Below are 19,328 nucleotides of genomic sequence, written 5' to 3'. Positions count from 1 at the left end.
AAATATTCCACGTCATATAACAAAACATAGCAGAATTATAATATAGAATTTATCTATTGTACCACAATCCTGGAGTTGAAAGACAAAGGAATGTCCTAAACTGAACACAACATACATATCATGACAACATGGGTGCATGGTTAAATGCATCAGAGTTAAACCTGGCAGTGTAAAAAATGAATTAGTTTTCATTTAGGCTTCACAGATCCAATGTTACTCCAAAAAGATTATAAAATATTGGGGGGAAGATTCTGTCTTAGCAACATACCAATTGAGACAGTGGACAAAAGTATATAGGCAATAACCCATCTTTTGAGTCTTATATGCATTAAGAGTAAAAGATAATATTTGATTGCTTGCAAATTATTTAGCATTGCAGAATATAGGATTATCTACCAAACAAGAATAAAATACAGAAATTAATTAGGCTGCTATTAAAAAAGACAGCAATTTTCCTGACCAGTCCCCCCAAAAACCCCTCTGCTTTAAAATAAATACTATACAGCATTTTTAAATTGATGACAAATGAAAACCAAGAACACGAGAGAGATTTAGAAGGTATTATTTTTAACTACTATTCTAAGTTATTTTTTATTGGAAACATTTTTTTCACAAAGACAAGATATTAATTGCAAGGAAAACTTGCTTGCTTCCAGGTGAAGAGAGGGGGAGAACATCATAATTTGAAAACTGACTGTATCATTTTGTTCAGAAATTTGTACCCCAATGCATTATAGTGGAAAGGGTCACTTAACATAAAAGTGCAAGAAAAAGGAAAACATAGGATTTATGGAATTCCAGCTTTATACCTATTTCATTGTGAATCAAACATATTATTAAGTTTTATGGAGAGATTCTCTGTGGTTTTCTGGAGAAGTAAATATAATGGAAAATTTAAAGCCCGCAAGAGAAGGACTGGTGATCATATGACCTGATGACATACTTTCACTGTAAAATTAATTCTAGTAATTTTATTCCAGAAATAAGAATAAGCACATTCTCTCAAAATATGCCAGTGTTATATTTCTCTTAAAAACCTTTAGCAGTCAGGCAAAGGCTAGCACTGCCAAAAGTTGTAGCTGTGGTTACGATATTCTAAACAACACACAAATGGACAGAAGACATTTTTCCCTAACTTCAAGCCTGATTTACCCATCACACAAGTCTTGATGTTGAATTGGTGCCTAGAGATGCTACAAATTCACAGTGATAACAATGTCAAGACCTGTTGAAGTGAACTTTTTGTTGGTATTTTAATACTTTTTTCCTTTTTCAGAAGCACATGCAGTCATTTTTTATTTGTCAGAAAGTAGAAAAAAGTTTTCTAGCACCCAGGCTCCTGTAGCTAATATGACCATATTTAAATACAATAATAAAATCCCTTTGCTTCCAGAGAGTTCTCAGAGTTAGGCCAATTCTTTTGTAACCACTTATCCTCTATCTTTATCTTACTACCTGGTAATATTTTTTTATTCAAAACCTTCAATGTGATATCAAAAATATTAAATCATATATCCAAAAGACATGGATGAGTGGACATGATCTTCAACATCTGCATGTCAAAAATGATATCTGGAAGACAATATAATGCCTGCAGTGAGAAATAAGACAAAGATATAGCTGTTAGCACTGGAAAATAATCTATCAGGTGGATGAGTAAAGTGTCTTAAGAGTCCCAGGGCCGTGTCAGTTTTAGAGGCAGCTGTCTTAATTAGCAGGACTTGCCCTTTTAAATATGCCTGCCTGCACAAGAAAGAGCTTCACCAATCTTTGCCTTGTATAATAATCTAAGCACTCACCCAGACCCACATCTCCAATTTCTCAGGATAGTGGCCTAAATAACTGAAGGAAATCACAAAGGCACAGAAAGAAGAAGGAAAAAAAAACAGATCTGAACCTTAACAGCTCTGAGCTTATCCTGAGAAGGAGAGACCTAGGTTACATAGCCCATAGCTGCAATAATATTTTTTATTTTTAAGCAACAATTTTCTGACATAAAATGCAGCAGCTTGCAATACAAACTGTTGGCTCCAGAGTTGGTAACCTTTCTGTTTCTGAATGAAAGCTGCTATGACTGCTTCATTTCATATTGAAGTCAGTGCTGTTCCTGCTTGGAAGTCCAGAACTTAAAGGTATAGGTAGGTATCTCAAGTTAAAATACAGTTCCTAGAACATATTTAAGTATGCAGATTTAAGTCTGGTACTGATATATCTAGGTAGCAGAACCTTGTAGCCTGGGAAATACAAATCAGAAAATGTTAGCTAGATGTTAATCAACCTTTTAGACTTGCAAACCTAAATGTTCTTTCGGTTCCTCCTATTTCCAGGTTCTTCGCTTGACAATAGTTCATGTTCTGTGAGCTTGGGAATCACAAGCAACACCTGGGATCTTCCAGTCATGCTTGTAAGTAATTGCCAGTTATATCTGAGAAGTATTTCATGTAGTCACTTCATTGACATGCTGTACATACTAACAGATGGCTCATACTGGAGCTGGACAGTAAATTACAAGGTTTGCTTATGCTTTTAAAAGATGTAATACCTTCTATTTTCTGGCGATCACAAGTAATGCATGTGAATGAGCTATCACATTAAAAATAGGATTGATGGGAGGCTGGCTAGCATAGAAAAAGATATTAAAAACAATCTGACATCGATCCTACCTCTCGTTTATTGCATCTCAAAAAAAAATAACTGTTGTGACAAATATAGGTGGGTCCTCCAACAAGAGACAATTAATCCCATTCTTTGTAAGAGACAGCATCACAGAGAAAAATAAAAGAAGTCAAAAAAGTAAAATTATTCCAGAGGAGTCACTGAAACCTCTGGATCTGGCATTATGTTTGAAATTTGCAGGTAGTCTTTTTCACACTTCCAAATTAAGCACCATCATCCTTGAAAGGATCACTGACTTTAATTACCTTGCTAAATATTTACCAGTTTCTCTTTAATAGAAAGGAGATTTTTTTTTTTTAGTACCCCAATTTAGATCATTCTAATTAAACAGCAAAACCTTCAAAACCAAGAAACTCACTCTGTGGATTCATGATATAATGTCTTACACATGTAATACATTTTTCAGCTATTGCTGTGAATGCTGGGAGCCTCTCTCCTTGCCAAGGATTAAACTGAGGAGCTAGGACTCCGTGGAGACTGGCAGAGTGAAATAAGTTTAGGGAAGCATGAAGGACTGATCAGAAGATCAAGGACTGAGGGGAGAGCACCCAGCAAAAAGTGTAGGAGGCCTGGAGAGAGTCAAGGTCATGTGCTAGCAGAAAAGTAAGGGCCAGTTTTGATGAGAGGCCTTTATATCTGCAGGCAGCCCAAAGCCTTGCTATAGAGACAAGTGTGTACTAGCTCCTTTGTCATTATTTTAACCTCACAACTAGGAGATGTCTGAATTATCCTGTGCCACAGTATAGATAAACACTGTCACCTGGTCATTTAAAAGAAGAAAGAGTGAAAAGAGAAGATCGAACTGCATGAAAGGACAATGGAGAAAAATTGTCCCTAAATTAAAAAATTCTACACAGGAGGAGACTTTTTTTTTTTTCCTTTTTTCACTCCTTATCTTTCTAGCGCACACCTTCTTTCCCATCTCTGTCAGAAACAGCTATAACAATAGCTCTTAGAACAGGCTGCAAATGCTTAGAAACAGGGACTACCACTTGATTCCTTGCCTGCACAGGGCATGACAAATATGAGGTCCCTGCATCACTCCCCCATTATTTCTGTGCTAGGTTTTCAACAGCCCTATATGACTTCACTTCCAACCAAGCAGAAACAGACAGATGATGCTGTAATTTCTTTATATAAAATAATAACAAACACAAAAAACATTAACACAGATTATCAGTTCATATTTATTTCTTCCAGATAGGAGAGAAATGCAATTCAATCACTGATTTAATGTGAACTTGACTACAGTACCACCCTTTTAGTAGAACTACTTAAAGGTAGATCAACTCTAAAAGGATAATTTTTCATATAGATATATAAACACAGTTGGGAGCTGAAGATTATCACTCGTACCTTAGGGTGAGCAAGCATGTATGGTAGAAGGAAAGTTGATGCTGAGTTTGAGAGGATTAACTAATTATTACTGGCATATAAATTAGGTATGAAATAGCCAATAAAATGTTTATTTTCCTTATTACTTATTACAATTTGCATTGATCTTATGTGTTTCTCAGCTCCTTGGATAAAAACGCTCTGAGAGTTGAGCTTATAAAATAAAACCAGAGAGCAGAATTATTGTGATTCATCTATTCACTGTTGTTGCCACCGCTAGACTGATCCAGCTTGGACTCTGTTTGCCATGCACTGAAAGATCACTTACAAGCCAACAAATTCACCTTCATTTGACCTGCAGAATTCTGTTTAGCAATCCTTATGTTTGACTTGTTCATCTCCAGAAGTACAGATATAGAAACAAGACTAGTGCTAGATGGCAAGGCTCTGGCACTCTCCCTCCTGCAGTGTTACCTCTCCAACAGATATGCTTCCATCAGTGTAGGAGTGCAGAGGTAGTACACGGAAAGTGTGGTATTTTCCTCGGGTGTAGTAATAGTGCATGATACCAAGGAGCTTGATGCTTTTGGAATTCGATCCTTATGAAAGATGGAACTGATAAATGAATGGGCAATTTTCAGTGACTGAACACATACTTGGGAAGGATTCTGTAGATATTTTCAGTGCTTCAAATACCTACCTTTTGCATGCGCATGTAAGAATATGTATTTGTGCACACATCTAAGAAAGAGAGAGAACAAATACACATATCCACTTTTTCTCAGTGATTTGGCTATTTCCAAAGTCAACGTGTTTTCACCTGGCTCCTTTTCCTAAAGTGATCCTCAAGTGGTGAGAAGTGTCCAGAATGATTTCTACTCTTTGCTGGTTCTGGTTAGTACACAGAAGAATAATGTATTGTCTCACTAATGGTGGGTGGGCTAAAAGAGGTGACTATCATAACACTGAGCAACTTTTAGATTGGTCTAGTTTATCAGTAATACAGGCAGAATGAGTCTGGGACATAACTGTCACATAAGTTGCCTGGGTGCACTCAGCACTGGCACAGAGGACAACGACCTAGTTCAAGTCACTCCAGTGTCTTCTAGATTGCAGTATAGGCTTGCTTAATCTACCCTTAAAATTTATTCTTTCACCAGGAATACACTTTATGACAGCAGAAAAACAGGCATCTGCTTACACATTGCATTCATGTCGTATACCCGTAACAACTCTCACACGTTCAATCTTGACAAGTCTGATTTGCAGTTGTATGTATTGAGCTGACAAGTTATTCCCAGTGCTTAAGAGTTACTTAAAAGAGATTTTGAAAAAGTAGTAGAAATAACAAAAATAGGGCTTGTTTCTTCACAGGATCATAATTTGACAAAATAAGACGCAGTGTTGAACAACTGCGAGCCTGCATTAGGCTTATATGGCACAACATTGACTCTGGCTTTGAATTTGCAGTTCACCCCACTGAGAATTTTCTGTTTCCCATTGAGATTTCCAGTGTAAAAATGGTTAACAAATTAAAATTACAATGCAGTATCAGCTGAAGAAAAGTTTGTTCCCTACCCCACTGTGAACATAGCTGTGCAATAATAGTGACATCTATTTCTGATGTCTGGATAGCTTGTCCCTCTGCATGTAGGGGACCATTATCCTGTGACTGTGTTCTGTTCTGCTGATATAATCTCTTAAATAAAGTTTTATTGTTTACTTTCCTTAATTGAGGTACAATAGAAAAGACAATGGCCTTTAAGAAGCTTCACTTTAGTCACTGCCTTGGAGCTTTGAAGGTGTTCCAAGTTGTCTTTCAGTGTACTTCAAAACATCCTTGATAGGAGTGCGTGTGGAGGTGGAGTGGGAATATTACAGGCAATTATATTTTATGCAGAGTTGTAAAAAGCTTACTTAACTGCCATTCTTCTGCCAACTTTCCCACTATGGTTTTGATCCTCTCACTGCTCTGCTAAGTGATCAAATCCTGCAAAATATTTCTTCCTGCAGGTCTTATTTTGCCCTTTTTATGAGATGAATATTTCTTTGAACAGATAAACAAAATTCAAATTTTCTTGAATTCTTTCTGGGTTACAATCATCAGAAACTCTTACAATTTTTAATATAATTTTAATTCAATAGTCCTAAAAGAGAACATTAAACAATGAAGCCCAGCCTTGCATTCACAGACTTGATACTGGCACATATTTTCCTTTTACCTTGGACTATATGAACTTATTTAACAGTCTTCTACTCCCAGCAATGAAAAAAATTAAAAACATTATAATACAGTCTAAAATAGAAACTGATAGCAACGATAAGCACCACATGGCTACAAAAATATCAATTAACTGTATGCAAGCTAAGCAAGAAAAATGGGAAATTACTCACTGGTAAGAAAATGCTGGGAAGTAGGGCCAAAATCCCTGTGAGCTTCATGCAATTGCCTGATGCGCTCATCAATGGCCACCTGTTAAGAGAGGAGGAAAAAAATTACTCTAAACAAGTAGCAATTATAGTTGGATACTCTTTTCATTAGAGAAGTTCTGTTTAAAATTAAGCAGGCTCCTGCAACAATAGTTCCCCCTCAGGGATTAACTGATATTTAACATGTCTTATCCAAAAGAAAGGAGGCAAAAAAAGGTTTGGGTTTGGTTTTTGGTGTTTTCCCCCCCCACCTGACTTTAATTGATGCTACAACAGGTTGAAAATAAAAAGGCTGCTAAATAAAGGTATAGCAAAATGGCCTGACTTTTTGTACCTGAAGAGAATATGGCTGTTACTTGCCAATACTGAAGTCAGAATCATTCCTCTATGTTAGTACTTTTACAGAACTACCTCGAAAGTTCTTTTTGACAATATGCTATTATAAATCAGCATGTGAAAACTAATCTCTTTTGATGAAGACATAACCATATTTTAGCCAAGTGTTGAAACAAGAGTAACCAAAGAGCATCTGGTACAAACATTTCTCTGTTCTTTTAATCAACCAAATTCTAGCCCCTCAACCCTTTCTTCCTTGGAAAAGTCCTTTGATGAATATGTTGTTCCTAATGTTTGGTTGGGTTGGTGTACTGCATGAAAACACAGATGTTAGTTGTAAGATTGGTTTTATCTTTACCCTTGAAAATCCAATAAAATATCAAACAAGCAACCAAAAGGAGGTGGTTGCTATAAGATTCCATATTGTATGAATGACATCTATCAGCAGCTTTATAGCCTATCCACTAAAAGGATACCATCATTAAGGCCTAAGAATAGGATTAGGTAGAGCAGGGAAAAATGTTTGAAAGTAATGATAGAATATTTTAGAAATGTATTAAGTAAAATAACTGATAGAAAGCAGATTCACTTAAATATTGTCTGTAAGAAAAAAGTGTTGTATCAACACTGGCAAAGCAGAAGGAAAAAGTGATTGGTCTGATTTTATTGCCCTACTTGTGAGATACATAACAAAGAAACAAATAGGTGGCACAAGTAAAAGCAATCCACATTCTAAAACTTCCAGGGACTTTTTTTGCTGGTGGTAGAAAGAAGCAAATCATGCCAGTAACTAGGCATGATTCAGTTAGAAGGCAAAAATAATGATAGAATTGACTAGCTCTTTGATATGGCTGTGTTTGTCAAATAATCTCTAGCCCCCAAGATCTTGTTTCACTAAACACAGTAGAAATTTAACATCAGGACATGATTTGTTTGCTTACAGTTTCAAAACTGACACTACGACCAAAAATTCCCCTTCCTTCCTTTCCTCAAGCCATTTTTCAGATGCTTTTCCTGCAGCTTTCTCCATTTCTATGCCTTCTTTTCTCCTCTGGCTTCCTATACACAGACATGACCAATGTAATTTTTTGTTAGTCCCTGTTGACCAGCACCTCCCCATGTAGCTCAGCTACTAGTGTATCACCATGTAGCCTCTGTTCTTATTTCTACTGTTTTCTTGAATCCAGAATTGCTCACAGAGCAACATTTATACTGGTAGGTTTAAGGCAGGCACATGCTGGCTCAGTCCTATGGCCTATGCTTTTTCTGTTTAATCTTGCTGATTGCTTATCTAGACAAAACTAAGCCTAGGAGAAGGCCAAACTTCTGAAACTGGGTAGAAGAATGCTGGGTAAAGAACAATTCAATGCTTCATATTAGGGACTGGCTTTGGACTTGGTTTCACACCTAATTCACACCATAGATAAAAGCTAGGGAAGTCTTTAAGTGCGCAGAAAAAAATGATAAGCTAACGACCAGAAGCAGCCCTAAGTACAGAAGCATAAACTAATGTGATATTTTTAATCAAGAAATGGTCTTTCAATGAAGATTAGGAAGATAATCTTAAACATACCTAAAACAAATTTTAAAAGTGCTGGAAAAAATGTTAATGAATTATATATACTCTTTGGAATCCTCTTAAAGTAAGCCTCATAACATATCTATTTTGTCATTAGAACATTACTGTTTAGTAAAGAAACATAAGTCTCCTCTATATTAGTACTTGCTTTTCAGTACATTAGGATGGAAAACCTCTAAAGAGAAGGAGAGCTCTACAACTACACAGAGGGGAGCAGCACTTCATATATGTGAATGACAACAACCAGGTTGTGGTCAGAATAAAGTATGGGAACCCTTTGGTATGTCTGACTACTGCCAGCTCACAGCCCATACAACTTCTTTAAGTGTGCTAAAACTGAGAATTTCAATCACTTCAAAATATCCAGGTGAGCTTTGAGCTGCACAAGATTATTAAACTGAGATTTTTAGCCATATATGCACATCCAGCAAAATAAAATACCTTATACACTTCAGGGTAAACTTTCAAACTGAACAGCATGGGATGTGAGCCAGGAAATACCACTAGAGATATATCTAGAGGTAGATTTTGTCAATACAGAGATGAACGAAACATTGGGAAATATTGAGTATTCTCCTGGACGTATCACCTGAGAACACAAAAGTTATTCCATTTAGCTGCCAGTAAATACCACTTATTGGTGTATCAGCATACACCTTTTAAGTGCCAAAAGATGAACTCGCTGTTAATTGTAGAGCGAGGGAGATTATTGCAGTCAATCTCTATAAATTTTACCAACACTAAGATGTAAATGATAAAACAACAGAACTTGAACCCACAATAACTGGGGTTATTGTGAACAATAAAAAACCCCACCTGAACAAACAATGATTACTTGATTACTAAGTTACAGAAGAATGTGTCCCTGATCCAATAAAATCAGAGTTGGACTTGACTTTGTGGCTTACAACCTAACTACCTGGAGAAAGAGAATCATATCCACCTGTCTTCACAACTGATTTGTGATTCTTTAAATAATTCTCATTGGCATGTAAAACTTTTTTAAAATTCATTTTAAGAAAAACCCCATAGGTAATTCCCAGATTTAAAATTTTGTTTTCTTCCAAGTCAACTGAAATAAGTTCCTTCAATACAAGCACAAACAGTATCCTATGTATTTTTGTATGCTATGCTCTGAACCAATTGCAGCCTTTCTTAGAACAAAATGATTTTGTGAAAAACTGGAGCTGCGTGTGAAGAAAACAGCAGAATTTTCAACCCAATTCAAGCATTCATTTTCCTTGCTCTAAATGGAAGAAAACATATATAGTGTTAATGAAGTACTGCAAATACAACCCCCTGCCACATCTCAATAGCCAAAGGAAAAAAATATGTCTTCTGACTTCAGTAGTCTCCTCCTCCTAGCATCAGCTTAGCCAGGCTAATATGCAAAAACTAATCATTTTGAAGGTACTATTACCAGTACATAACACACAAGATGGGACTATGGATTGCGTATCTTTTAGGAAAAACTCTATGGTATTTCTCCACAAGTAATGTTACTAAAGAAAAAAATCAATAGGAGGATTTCTAAAAAGTCAGCTATTGCTTTTTCTGAATTGAAATATGAGAATTTGGTTTTATATCTGATTTTGACTTAAAAAAACAACAGGATTTTCTGTAGTCAGGATACTTGAACTGTTGTTTTTCTTCACTGATGATACATACTTGAAGAGACATACATTTCCATTATTTATTTGATCCACTGTTTTACATAACATTTAATTTCTTTCAGTCATGACAAATGAAAGAGCCACAGTAGTGGAGTAATATTATACTTGAAGCTAAAGATGGTAATATTAAAAATCCTATGCTGATCTTAAGTGATATTGACATGGAACATAAACAGCTTCTGCTAAGAAAATGAACGAATAAAAACACTGTTAAAGTTCCTCTCCTTTAAAGACTTTGAAAACATTTGATGAAACAAGTTCTGTTTTACATCATTTGGATGCAGCCATGTGAACTGAATATACAATCAGGTTCAGATTGTTGTCATAAACAAATTATGACAATAACAAAAGCAAAGCTCTGTCATGTAGTTGTTAGAAATAATTTGTAACTACCTTACCTAACGTAGGGGTTCAACCTTGAAAACAGTTGTTACAACAGCTCCACTGAAATCGGAATAAGGATTTGATTTAGGTCTACTACTAAATTATCTCTTTTTAAAAAAAAAATCCTGGGTTTTAACTGAGAACATTTTTATTACATCTAAAGTGTTCTTTTGTGTTTATGTCTACACTGCAAACCAGGACTAGATCAAAAAGGAAAATCAAGTTGTTTGATTCTCAGCATTTTCCATGTTTTCAAAAAGTACCCAACACAAGCCATTAAGGTGTGCTGGAGTTGCTGAGCTATTCAGAAAGATGTGATGGAGGAAGGAGGCGCAACCCATCATGTTGTTAAAATCGTGCCTGCAAATAATGAGTGGCCTCAGCAAAGAGCTATAAAACTGGTCTCTCTCAGTCCATGAATCCTGTATTCTTGGATGTACGGATTCCATACTGGGACAACATGATACTCAGCCTAGGTCTAGCACTGTGTCTTAATCCTGCCCCAGTCTTCCCTGTAGTTTTGATGTTCAACTGAACAAGTTCAATAGAGGAAACTACCTCTGGGGTCCTTTCTTCACAGCCAGGTGATCTCTGACCATCAGGCTAAAACGTACTCTGCAAAATGCGTGGCTCCAGTGATGTATGAGTGAAGGTGACTGGTGGAATGCCTGTTTGTGTTCAGCACACTTAGAGAATTCACATTCAACAAACTTTGCAAGGAATTTATTCCAAAAAGTCCTATTTGTGAATCTTAAATGGTCAAAGACAAATGGCTGTTGAAGCTAGTGACCATGTGTAGTGAGAAAACATCAGGCAAGTGGGGAATGTTACAGGTGAATATGTGAATGCCTCCACCCTCATTAGCACTGAGGCAATTCAGAAAGATTTATGTGGGTTCCAAACTCTAACTCAAGAATCATACCTGAATTATAAGTCACTACACTTCTCTATCATAGTTCTCTATTTGGACACACCCTTTCATAAAGGGGAAAACAAAGCATACAAAAATACTATGTTAAGTATCTATTAAGCACTATTTATGTACCTCCCTTCTTGATATAATCTTGTCTCCTGCAGTGCTTCTTAAGGAGATGCTTCTTAAGGAGATTGAAAGACAATGCAACTGCATTTGTCTTTCCCAGCCAATGTGAGTGGTAGATGTGCAAATGTACCCTCTTGAACAAAAAAGCACAAACACCTACAGTTCTTCCTAAATGACACCGTAACAAAAACACCTTTTCTGTACTATAGCACAGTTTAGTTCAACTTCTGCCATGCTAGTGAAACAGCTAAAAAGACGCATTATACACTCATCTCTCCCTGCTTGAAAGCATCACTATCTTGCAAGACTATTTCCTGTAAAAAAGATTTAATAATTTTCTTCTCATTCTAATTTTTAAACTGCAATCACGTTTGTAATATTTACATTTTTATCAGAATATTTTATACGTAAGGAAATAAAGAAGCTTATTACAGAAACAGGGGTTAAGTTAGCATCCCTTGGCCTCTTGCAGTGTGATCAAGTTGCCATAATTCAAAAGAACTGCTGATTTTTTCCTAAAAGGCTAGGAAGAGACGTAAGTGCTTCAGAAGAAACTGTGTAGAACAATGAATCAAAACCCTTTCTGTTGATGGAGTGGTTATTTGTTCGCACTCACTTAAAAAACCCCCCACCCCCCAAACCAAAACAACTCTGCACCTGACACCAGTGACAACACAATTTAAAAAGTCAAGGCGGTTGAAAACATGAAACTAACAAATGAGAAGTCTATACAATTGTATAGCACATAGCTTTGCATGTTATATCTCTTGGGGCCCACCCTGGCTTATTTCTAGGTGGATCTCTTTAGAAATACCTTAATTTGACAAACAAAGTAAGGCAATTGTTTTTTTTTTTTTTATTTCTATGTTTGCTCTGCACATTTTGTTACACGTCTGCAATTTCTAAGTCAACTTTTAGTCTTTCTAGGAAAAAAGATCTTATTGTCTTTGATGCCCATGAAAATGAACAGCAGTTTCTACTACTATTTCTAAGCCAAATCATTCTGTCATTCAAAAGGCTTATAGTGCCATATGCTATTTTGATACATGATTATTAATACCATAAAAAACATTTCAATTCTCCCTCTCCCTAATTCACCATTGCTAGGTCTACTGACATGCTGGCCAAGTGCTAGAATCCCAACACAAAGCGAAAAGTGTTTTGGTTTTTTTCCTTAAAAGAAAATGAGATTTTTCCTCACCAGATTTCTCTGAATGTTCTCATTTCTGAATAAAATATACCAAATATAAGAACATCTTTCAATCCACCAAGAACACAGTTTCAAATAGGGGAGGAGGAACAGGTTTCAAGTTCTGTTTTGTCAAATTACCTCGCTTTCTATTTTAAGATCATTGATAGAAGAGCGAGGAGCTCAGATAGATATCAACTGTCTTAGTGAAGTCAGACATTTACATTTGAGCTTAATTTCTTTAAATTAATATTCATTTGAAACACAGCAACAGCATAAATTCTTCTGAGATCAGAATAATGTCCTTTATGTAAGGGCATCTAAGGGCACATACAGCATAATATATAGACACAAATTACATAATTATGCTGCCCCAAATGCAGGCAAATTATATGAATGCATGCAAGTAACAATTTTCACTACTTGTTAACATGAGACTGTAGCAATAAGATCACTCTTTAAAAAAAAAAAAAAACAACAACCCAAACCCCAAAATATAGAGTTAAGACAATTGTTGAATGGCTGAATGTGCCAGGGATTCTGAGGAAAAATGTCAAGAAAAGAAGGAAGAGTCTCATCTAAAGGGCTATATTTAGTACAGCATCAAAATGACACACAATCTTTTTCAAAATTTACTTCATGAAAGGCTGTTCTCATGAAGAGAGAAGGGCAATTTTCTGTATTAAAAGCATGCATACATACATACAATACTTATTAAAATAACACTCCTTTAATTCCCCCACCATATTCATAGTATTTCTACAGCCTCCTGACCTTGACTCCAATCACATCCAATTTGACTGCATATCAAAGGAAACTGGCTTCTACAAGACCCTCTTTAATGTTACCCAGCATTCTCCTCCCAAGAGCTGAAAAGCTTCTTTCTTTTCTCTCACTGACTCAGATCTGCCAAAGCAGTATGAGGCTGTTCTTTCAATAAACAGGAAGATCTGCTCTACTGTACCCCTAATAGCTACTGAATTCAACCAATCACTGTCCCTTGTAAATTAGGGGATAAGGATGGATTTAAATAATAAGCACACTTTGTGCTGTTAATGAGGACAAGCTTGGGAAAAGGCAATTGATAGTTATTGTTCTCAGCTGCTGAACTTCAGTTTTAAGTCTTGATATTTACTGAGTTGAGAACACAGCAAACAACAATTAGTTTCCTGGTGAAAAGTTCTATAATCTGAAATATTTTGAGAGTATAAAAATTAGCATGATGTGTGCTTATTTTCCACATGAAAAAAAATAGATAAATGTTATGTTATTTGCATGCCTTTATAGCTGTTATAAAGACTAAGTTCAAAGTCCAGCATTTCTGGGTCATGGTAGGACTGTGTACTTCAGTAGACTGAAATCTGGGTGACTTCACGCAATTGTCCTTTCAGTAAAAAAAAAGAAATCCTAAAGTCTAGTAGGATACATGCATTGTACATTGGCTGCTTTTTTTAAATCTTCAGATGAAACAAGAGAGTAAAATGTAATAAAAATTTGGGAAACATCTTAAACCGCTGGGCACAGAGCCTTAGAAAAGAGTAAATAAAAGAACAATCTCCTTGACTTAATGTCTACTGTGAATAACCAGCCACTGCTTCTTAGACTTTTGTTTTATAATCCTAAATCAGTGAACTGCAGGCTTTGTGTATCTCTATGCCTAAGGAAAGTAAGTTAGGTCTTATGGTTTAAATAACAAAAGCATTCAAATTTAGAAGGAATAGTACAGTTGTAAACCCCATGAAATCTTAAGAACAAGCATCTTTAGAAAGCAGTTATCTTAGAAAACATTACTTGTTTTGTTTTGGATAAAACATATTCTGTCAAAGAGGCCTAGCATTTAATATCTCCACTGTTCCTGTACAAGCCAGCACACATCCTGGTTGGGGTTTTGCAAGGAAATTGGCTTTCATGTCACTGTATGTTCCTCATTTCTATTCATGCACTTTTGTTAGGTATAAAATATTTTATGAAACTGATATGAGCTGAGCATGGACTCGGCCTTTTAAAAGTACAAGAAATGGCTGTGCAGTCCTCTATTCTTGAGTATTTTATTCACAAAGGTTTCAAATTCTTGATTTTCCAGCCACATTAATTCTCTTTTAATATTGCTTTTTGTATGTAATTTAATCAATCTACCTGAACTATTTTTCTGCTATTCCTTGCAGAATTTTATACTATACCAAGAAAGTAATTTTACAAATTATGATAGTTAGCAGCTATTTATTCACAAAACAGAACTGCACCAATTAAAAAGTTTTCAATGCATGATTTACATTAGCCTCAAATATACAAACACCCGTTGATATCCCTCACTAGATTCCACTCCAAGTGGGCTGTGGCTTGCATAAGCACAACTCTGTATGCTAGGATAGTGCCTCTATATTCCTTCCAGGTTACCTGTCCATGCTTCCACTTTCTGTACAGTCTTTTTTTATGTTTGAGTTCTGTCAGGAGCTCCTTGTTCATCTATACAGGCCTCCTGGCATTTTTGCCTGACTTCTTTCTCTTCAGGATGGACCAGTTTTGAGCTTGCAGAATGTGATCCTTGCATGCCAACCAACTTCCTAGGTCCTCTCTTCCTTCCAGAGCGTTATCCCACAGGATTATTTCAAACAGATCCTGGAAGAGGCCAAAGTCTGCTCTCCTGAAGTCCAGGCTTGTGGACTCATGGTCACTACAGACAAGACTGCCTTCGATCTTCACCTCTCCGATGAGCTCTTCCTTGTTTGTGAGTATGATGTCCAGCAAAGCATCTGTCTTCATTGGATCCTCTATCAGTTGTGTCAGGAAGCTTTCAACAATGCTACCCAGTAACTTACAGCATTGCTTATGACCTGCTGTGTTGTCTCTCAAGCAGGGTGGTCCCCCATGGGGGAAAGGACCTATGAACATGAGGCTAATTTGAGCTGTCTGTAAAAGGCCTCAACCAATTGTTCTTCCTGGTCTGGTGGCCTATAGCAGACACCTACTACAATGTCACCCATACTGATCTTCTCTTTAATCCTCATCCATAAGTTCTCAGTCATCTCCTTTTCCAACCCCATCATTCCTACTATAAAGATATTCTTTATGCATCTTCTGTACAGCACCATAAAATATACTCCTTAGAGCTCTGACTATGCACACCTATAGATTCAGTGATTTCTGTTAGTCTTCAGCATAAAGCTGAAATTATATATACTCTTAGTTCTGTATTGTAAGCTGGGGAAAAGAGAAACTAAAATGTATACGCTACCCTGAATGTCTGGAAGGTTACTGATCTTAAAATGAATCTAACTGATGCAGTTTGACATTTTTGGTCAGTGTGAACTGGGTGCCTACAACTAGGGACAGAATGTGTTCTGTAGTAAGTAAAACCATCTAGTATGGAGCTCAGCATAGCATATATTCTGAGATCGAATCTTACTTTTGAGATCAAGGCACTTGTACGCTATATGCTTTGAAATGTTTCTACATAAAAATCTTTTTTTTTTTTTTTTAGAACAGTCTTATCTATCCTTCAGGATTGCTCATCATCCATAAGACTTTTAGGTGGTATACTGGGATCATCTGTAGGCACCATAACCAAGAGACATATGGATCAATTGGAGAGAGCGTGAAGAAATTAACAAGAATGATGGTGACCTACAATGAAGGGTTAAGTGAGCAACTGCAGTTAAAACTGAGGAACAGAAGTCTTAGGAAATCAGGAAACAGGGATAAATCTGAAATGATGGCTAGTCCTCTCTTCTCCTACAATGAATATATAAATTTCTGCTGTGTCAGTAGTATTAGATCTGATTTAATTGTGCTAAAAATACAGGGTATTTGGAGGGTTCTGGATTATAAACTATGATGAGTGTTGTTTATAAGAAAAAAATTCTGCCATGTGCTCCATGTTATTTATGCTAAATATCATAAGCAGTCTATATATGAAGATGTGTGCTCTTCATTCTATTGGGAAATAGAGGAAATTAGGAGAAACCTATTTTTCAAATCTTGGGAGGAACAGAAGGGGAATTCCTTCAAGTACAAATCCCAGTTTGCCAACTCTTACACAACGTGCTCTTGTACCAAATTTAGGGGAAATCCTTGTTCCTAAACAGGAAATTCAGATTATTGTAGCGGGAGGGGGGAAGGAATACAGTCTAATACAAATTATTCCTAAAACTGAAGATATGTACCATTTCACACATAAAGTTCATAATGTTTCCAGAATTGTAAAATGTTATTTGCATGTTACACTCATAAGCATCTCCCATATTTTCTGCAAATCTTAAATGAAGATGATCTCCTCCACTGAAGGCAGAGGAAACACAGGTGATTTGATAGAAGATCAGTTCCACATTTTTCCTCCCTAGACAGTCTGATCAATTCTACATACAGATAATTCCTCAACTATTTTAAATCAAGAAGGTTTCAGCAACTTAAATAAAGGGAAAAAGTTGTAAGATACATTACCTTAAAATATCAAATGTAAAATAACTCAATTCTGTGCTTTTTGTGACCGACTGCACAAACTTGATACTTTTTTCTCTCCCATTTCTACCTCAAGTGAGTCTCAAAGGGTGCATTCTTATTTTTTTCAGTCACATTCATACTAAGTAGCATCTTACTCCACAGGAAGTCTTATAGATGTCACTGACACTCATGGAAAAAGTTACTGTTTTGCATGAGTGAAGGCATCTGGATCGGGACAGGAAACAATAGAAAAGATCAGCTCCAGTGAGAAATCTTTATGAAAGATGAGCTGGAGATTAAATTTTCTCTGTCAAATCCTTATAGAAAAACAACTTGCAGCAGGGCAGCACAGGGTATTGATCTGCAAAACTTGTCTTGAGGCCATTAACATCTCCCATCACTTAATAAAAAAAGTGGCGAATTTAGATTTTGGGTACATCACATTAGAACACATTTACACTCTTGTGATGGTTCTTAAAATAGTACACAGGCATCTCAGAGGTAGAGAAAAGTTTTGCAAGGCTACATTGACATTGCCCTCACCTTTCCCCGGCATTTTTCCTGCAGAGCTTCTGTTATCTGATTATTTTGTTATCCTCAGTCTAAATACATGTTTATACATTCTATGACTAAATGTAAAGGCTGAAACATGAATTATGATACTGTCGTTGCTGAAACATTAGTCTTTTTAGGCTCTACCCATACACTGTTCCTACCCTAACACAGCTGGTTGATAGATGTGTTTCTTTTAGGCATTGTCTCTTCACTTTTGGAAGTGCATGGAAAGCAACATCAGGTGTACCATAGTTAGGTCTCCTTAACATACAACTGTAACGACATAAAAAATGACACCTTGCTGTGGCCTTTTTTTTACTTTTGCTTCTCTGCTAAACTACTGTTATTTCTCTTCATTATATTTTTTACATTTTTGAAATAGAACTGACTCATTTCTACTTTGTTTAAAAATATTTCTAAGCATTTTAAAATCTATTCATTTTTGTACTTCAGTTAAAAATGCCCTTATTAATGTTTCATAATCCATCCCTAAGGTAAAGTCCGATTGTCTCTTAACAAGATTTTAATGTGTGTTTTTTTTTTTTCTTTTCTTTTTCCCTCTTTCTAATTTTTTTCTCTCATTAAACTAAAAAAAAATTATTAAATTCATGTTGCACTGGAAATGTCATGTGTTTCTGAAAGGTCAGGTAATATACACAGTTTCTGTGCCAAGGGGAATGTATCTGTGGTGACTTAGGGAACTGTAAGTAGAATGTCATACAAGAAATGTTTTATTTTATAGCTGCACAGAACATATGCCTGCAATTTCCTGTATCAGCTGAGCATCACCAGTGAAGATTATTCTTTCATAGTTCTAGTTATATTTTCTCACTTTCATTGATCCTTTATCATATTAATTTTATTGCTCCTTTCCCCCAGATTAGTGAATCTCCAGTGCCTTTACTAGCATTAGTTTGGGGAATAACTGTTCATCACTGCAAGTAAGAAGATCATAGCCCAGACCTGTATTTTATACAGGTTACTTCTAAGAGAAACAGAGGCTTCATTCAGCATTGCCTTTACTCAGTCCTACTTCTAGCTGATTACCATTTTGAAGTTTTTTCTTTCACCATCTTCAGCTCCCTTCCACTCATATTGCCCTCTGACTCCTCTGGGATTATCATTCTATCAGTATTCAAAAGACTTCAATTTTCATTCCTGTCTTTTTCACTGTTTTCTCTTTCTTATCTCCTTACTTTGTTGTTGAGTATCTTCATGCTCTTTTATCATTTCAATTCACACTTCAAAACCCATGTTGCTACCCCAAATGCAGTGAATATACAGTTTTCATACATATGTAGTAAACCTCTCAATTTTATCTAATAATGTTTATAAATAAGAAGAGCTGAAGAATTACTTAGACTGAGTATGCTGCTACATATGTAATACCATGCAAAAAGGTATACAGGGGAGACTGTGTAAGTGAGATTTATCTGTCCTAACTCAGGAGTCCTAAAGTAAGACAGCTAAATCAGCCTCCCTCAATCAGAAATGAAGAGAAATATGTATCTCCTGAGACAATTCTGCTCATACTGAGACAGACATCGCAGAATAATCCTCTAAACAGATGTATAAATATGATTTTTGTAACGTTTATTTTTTCCAAGCGAGTTTGCATGCAAAGGAGGAGGATTCTTGGGAAGACTGAAAGGAGGAATGCATGGAGGAAGATTAATATAGGAAAGCACA

The 19,328-nt window shown here is 36.1% G+C and overlaps 1 protein-coding gene across 10 annotated transcripts in view; it reads right to left on the bottom strand.

The window, feature by feature from the left end:
• Positions 1–19,328, bottom strand: part of DMD (dystrophin) — a 1,148,563-nt gene that overhangs the window by 121,780 nt on the left and 1,007,455 nt on the right. For all 10 annotated transcript variants that reach the window (XM_074814589.1, XM_074814586.1, XM_074814591.1 and 7 more), the window contains one exon: positions 6,406–6,484. In XM_074814589.1, the coding sequence (XP_074670690.1) occupies positions 6,406–6,484 (79 nt within the window). The remainder of the gene's footprint in view (positions 1–6,405; positions 6,485–19,328) is intronic.

The sequence above is a fragment of the Strix aluco genome, chromosome 2 (genome assembly GCF_031877795.1).
Source record: "Strix aluco isolate bStrAlu1 chromosome 2, bStrAlu1.hap1, whole genome shotgun sequence".
Classification (NCBI taxonomy): domain Eukaryota; kingdom Metazoa; phylum Chordata; class Aves; order Strigiformes; family Strigidae; genus Strix; species Strix aluco.
The sequence above is the reverse complement of the archived record's forward strand: the minus strand, read 5'-3'. Positions and strand labels throughout refer to the sequence as shown.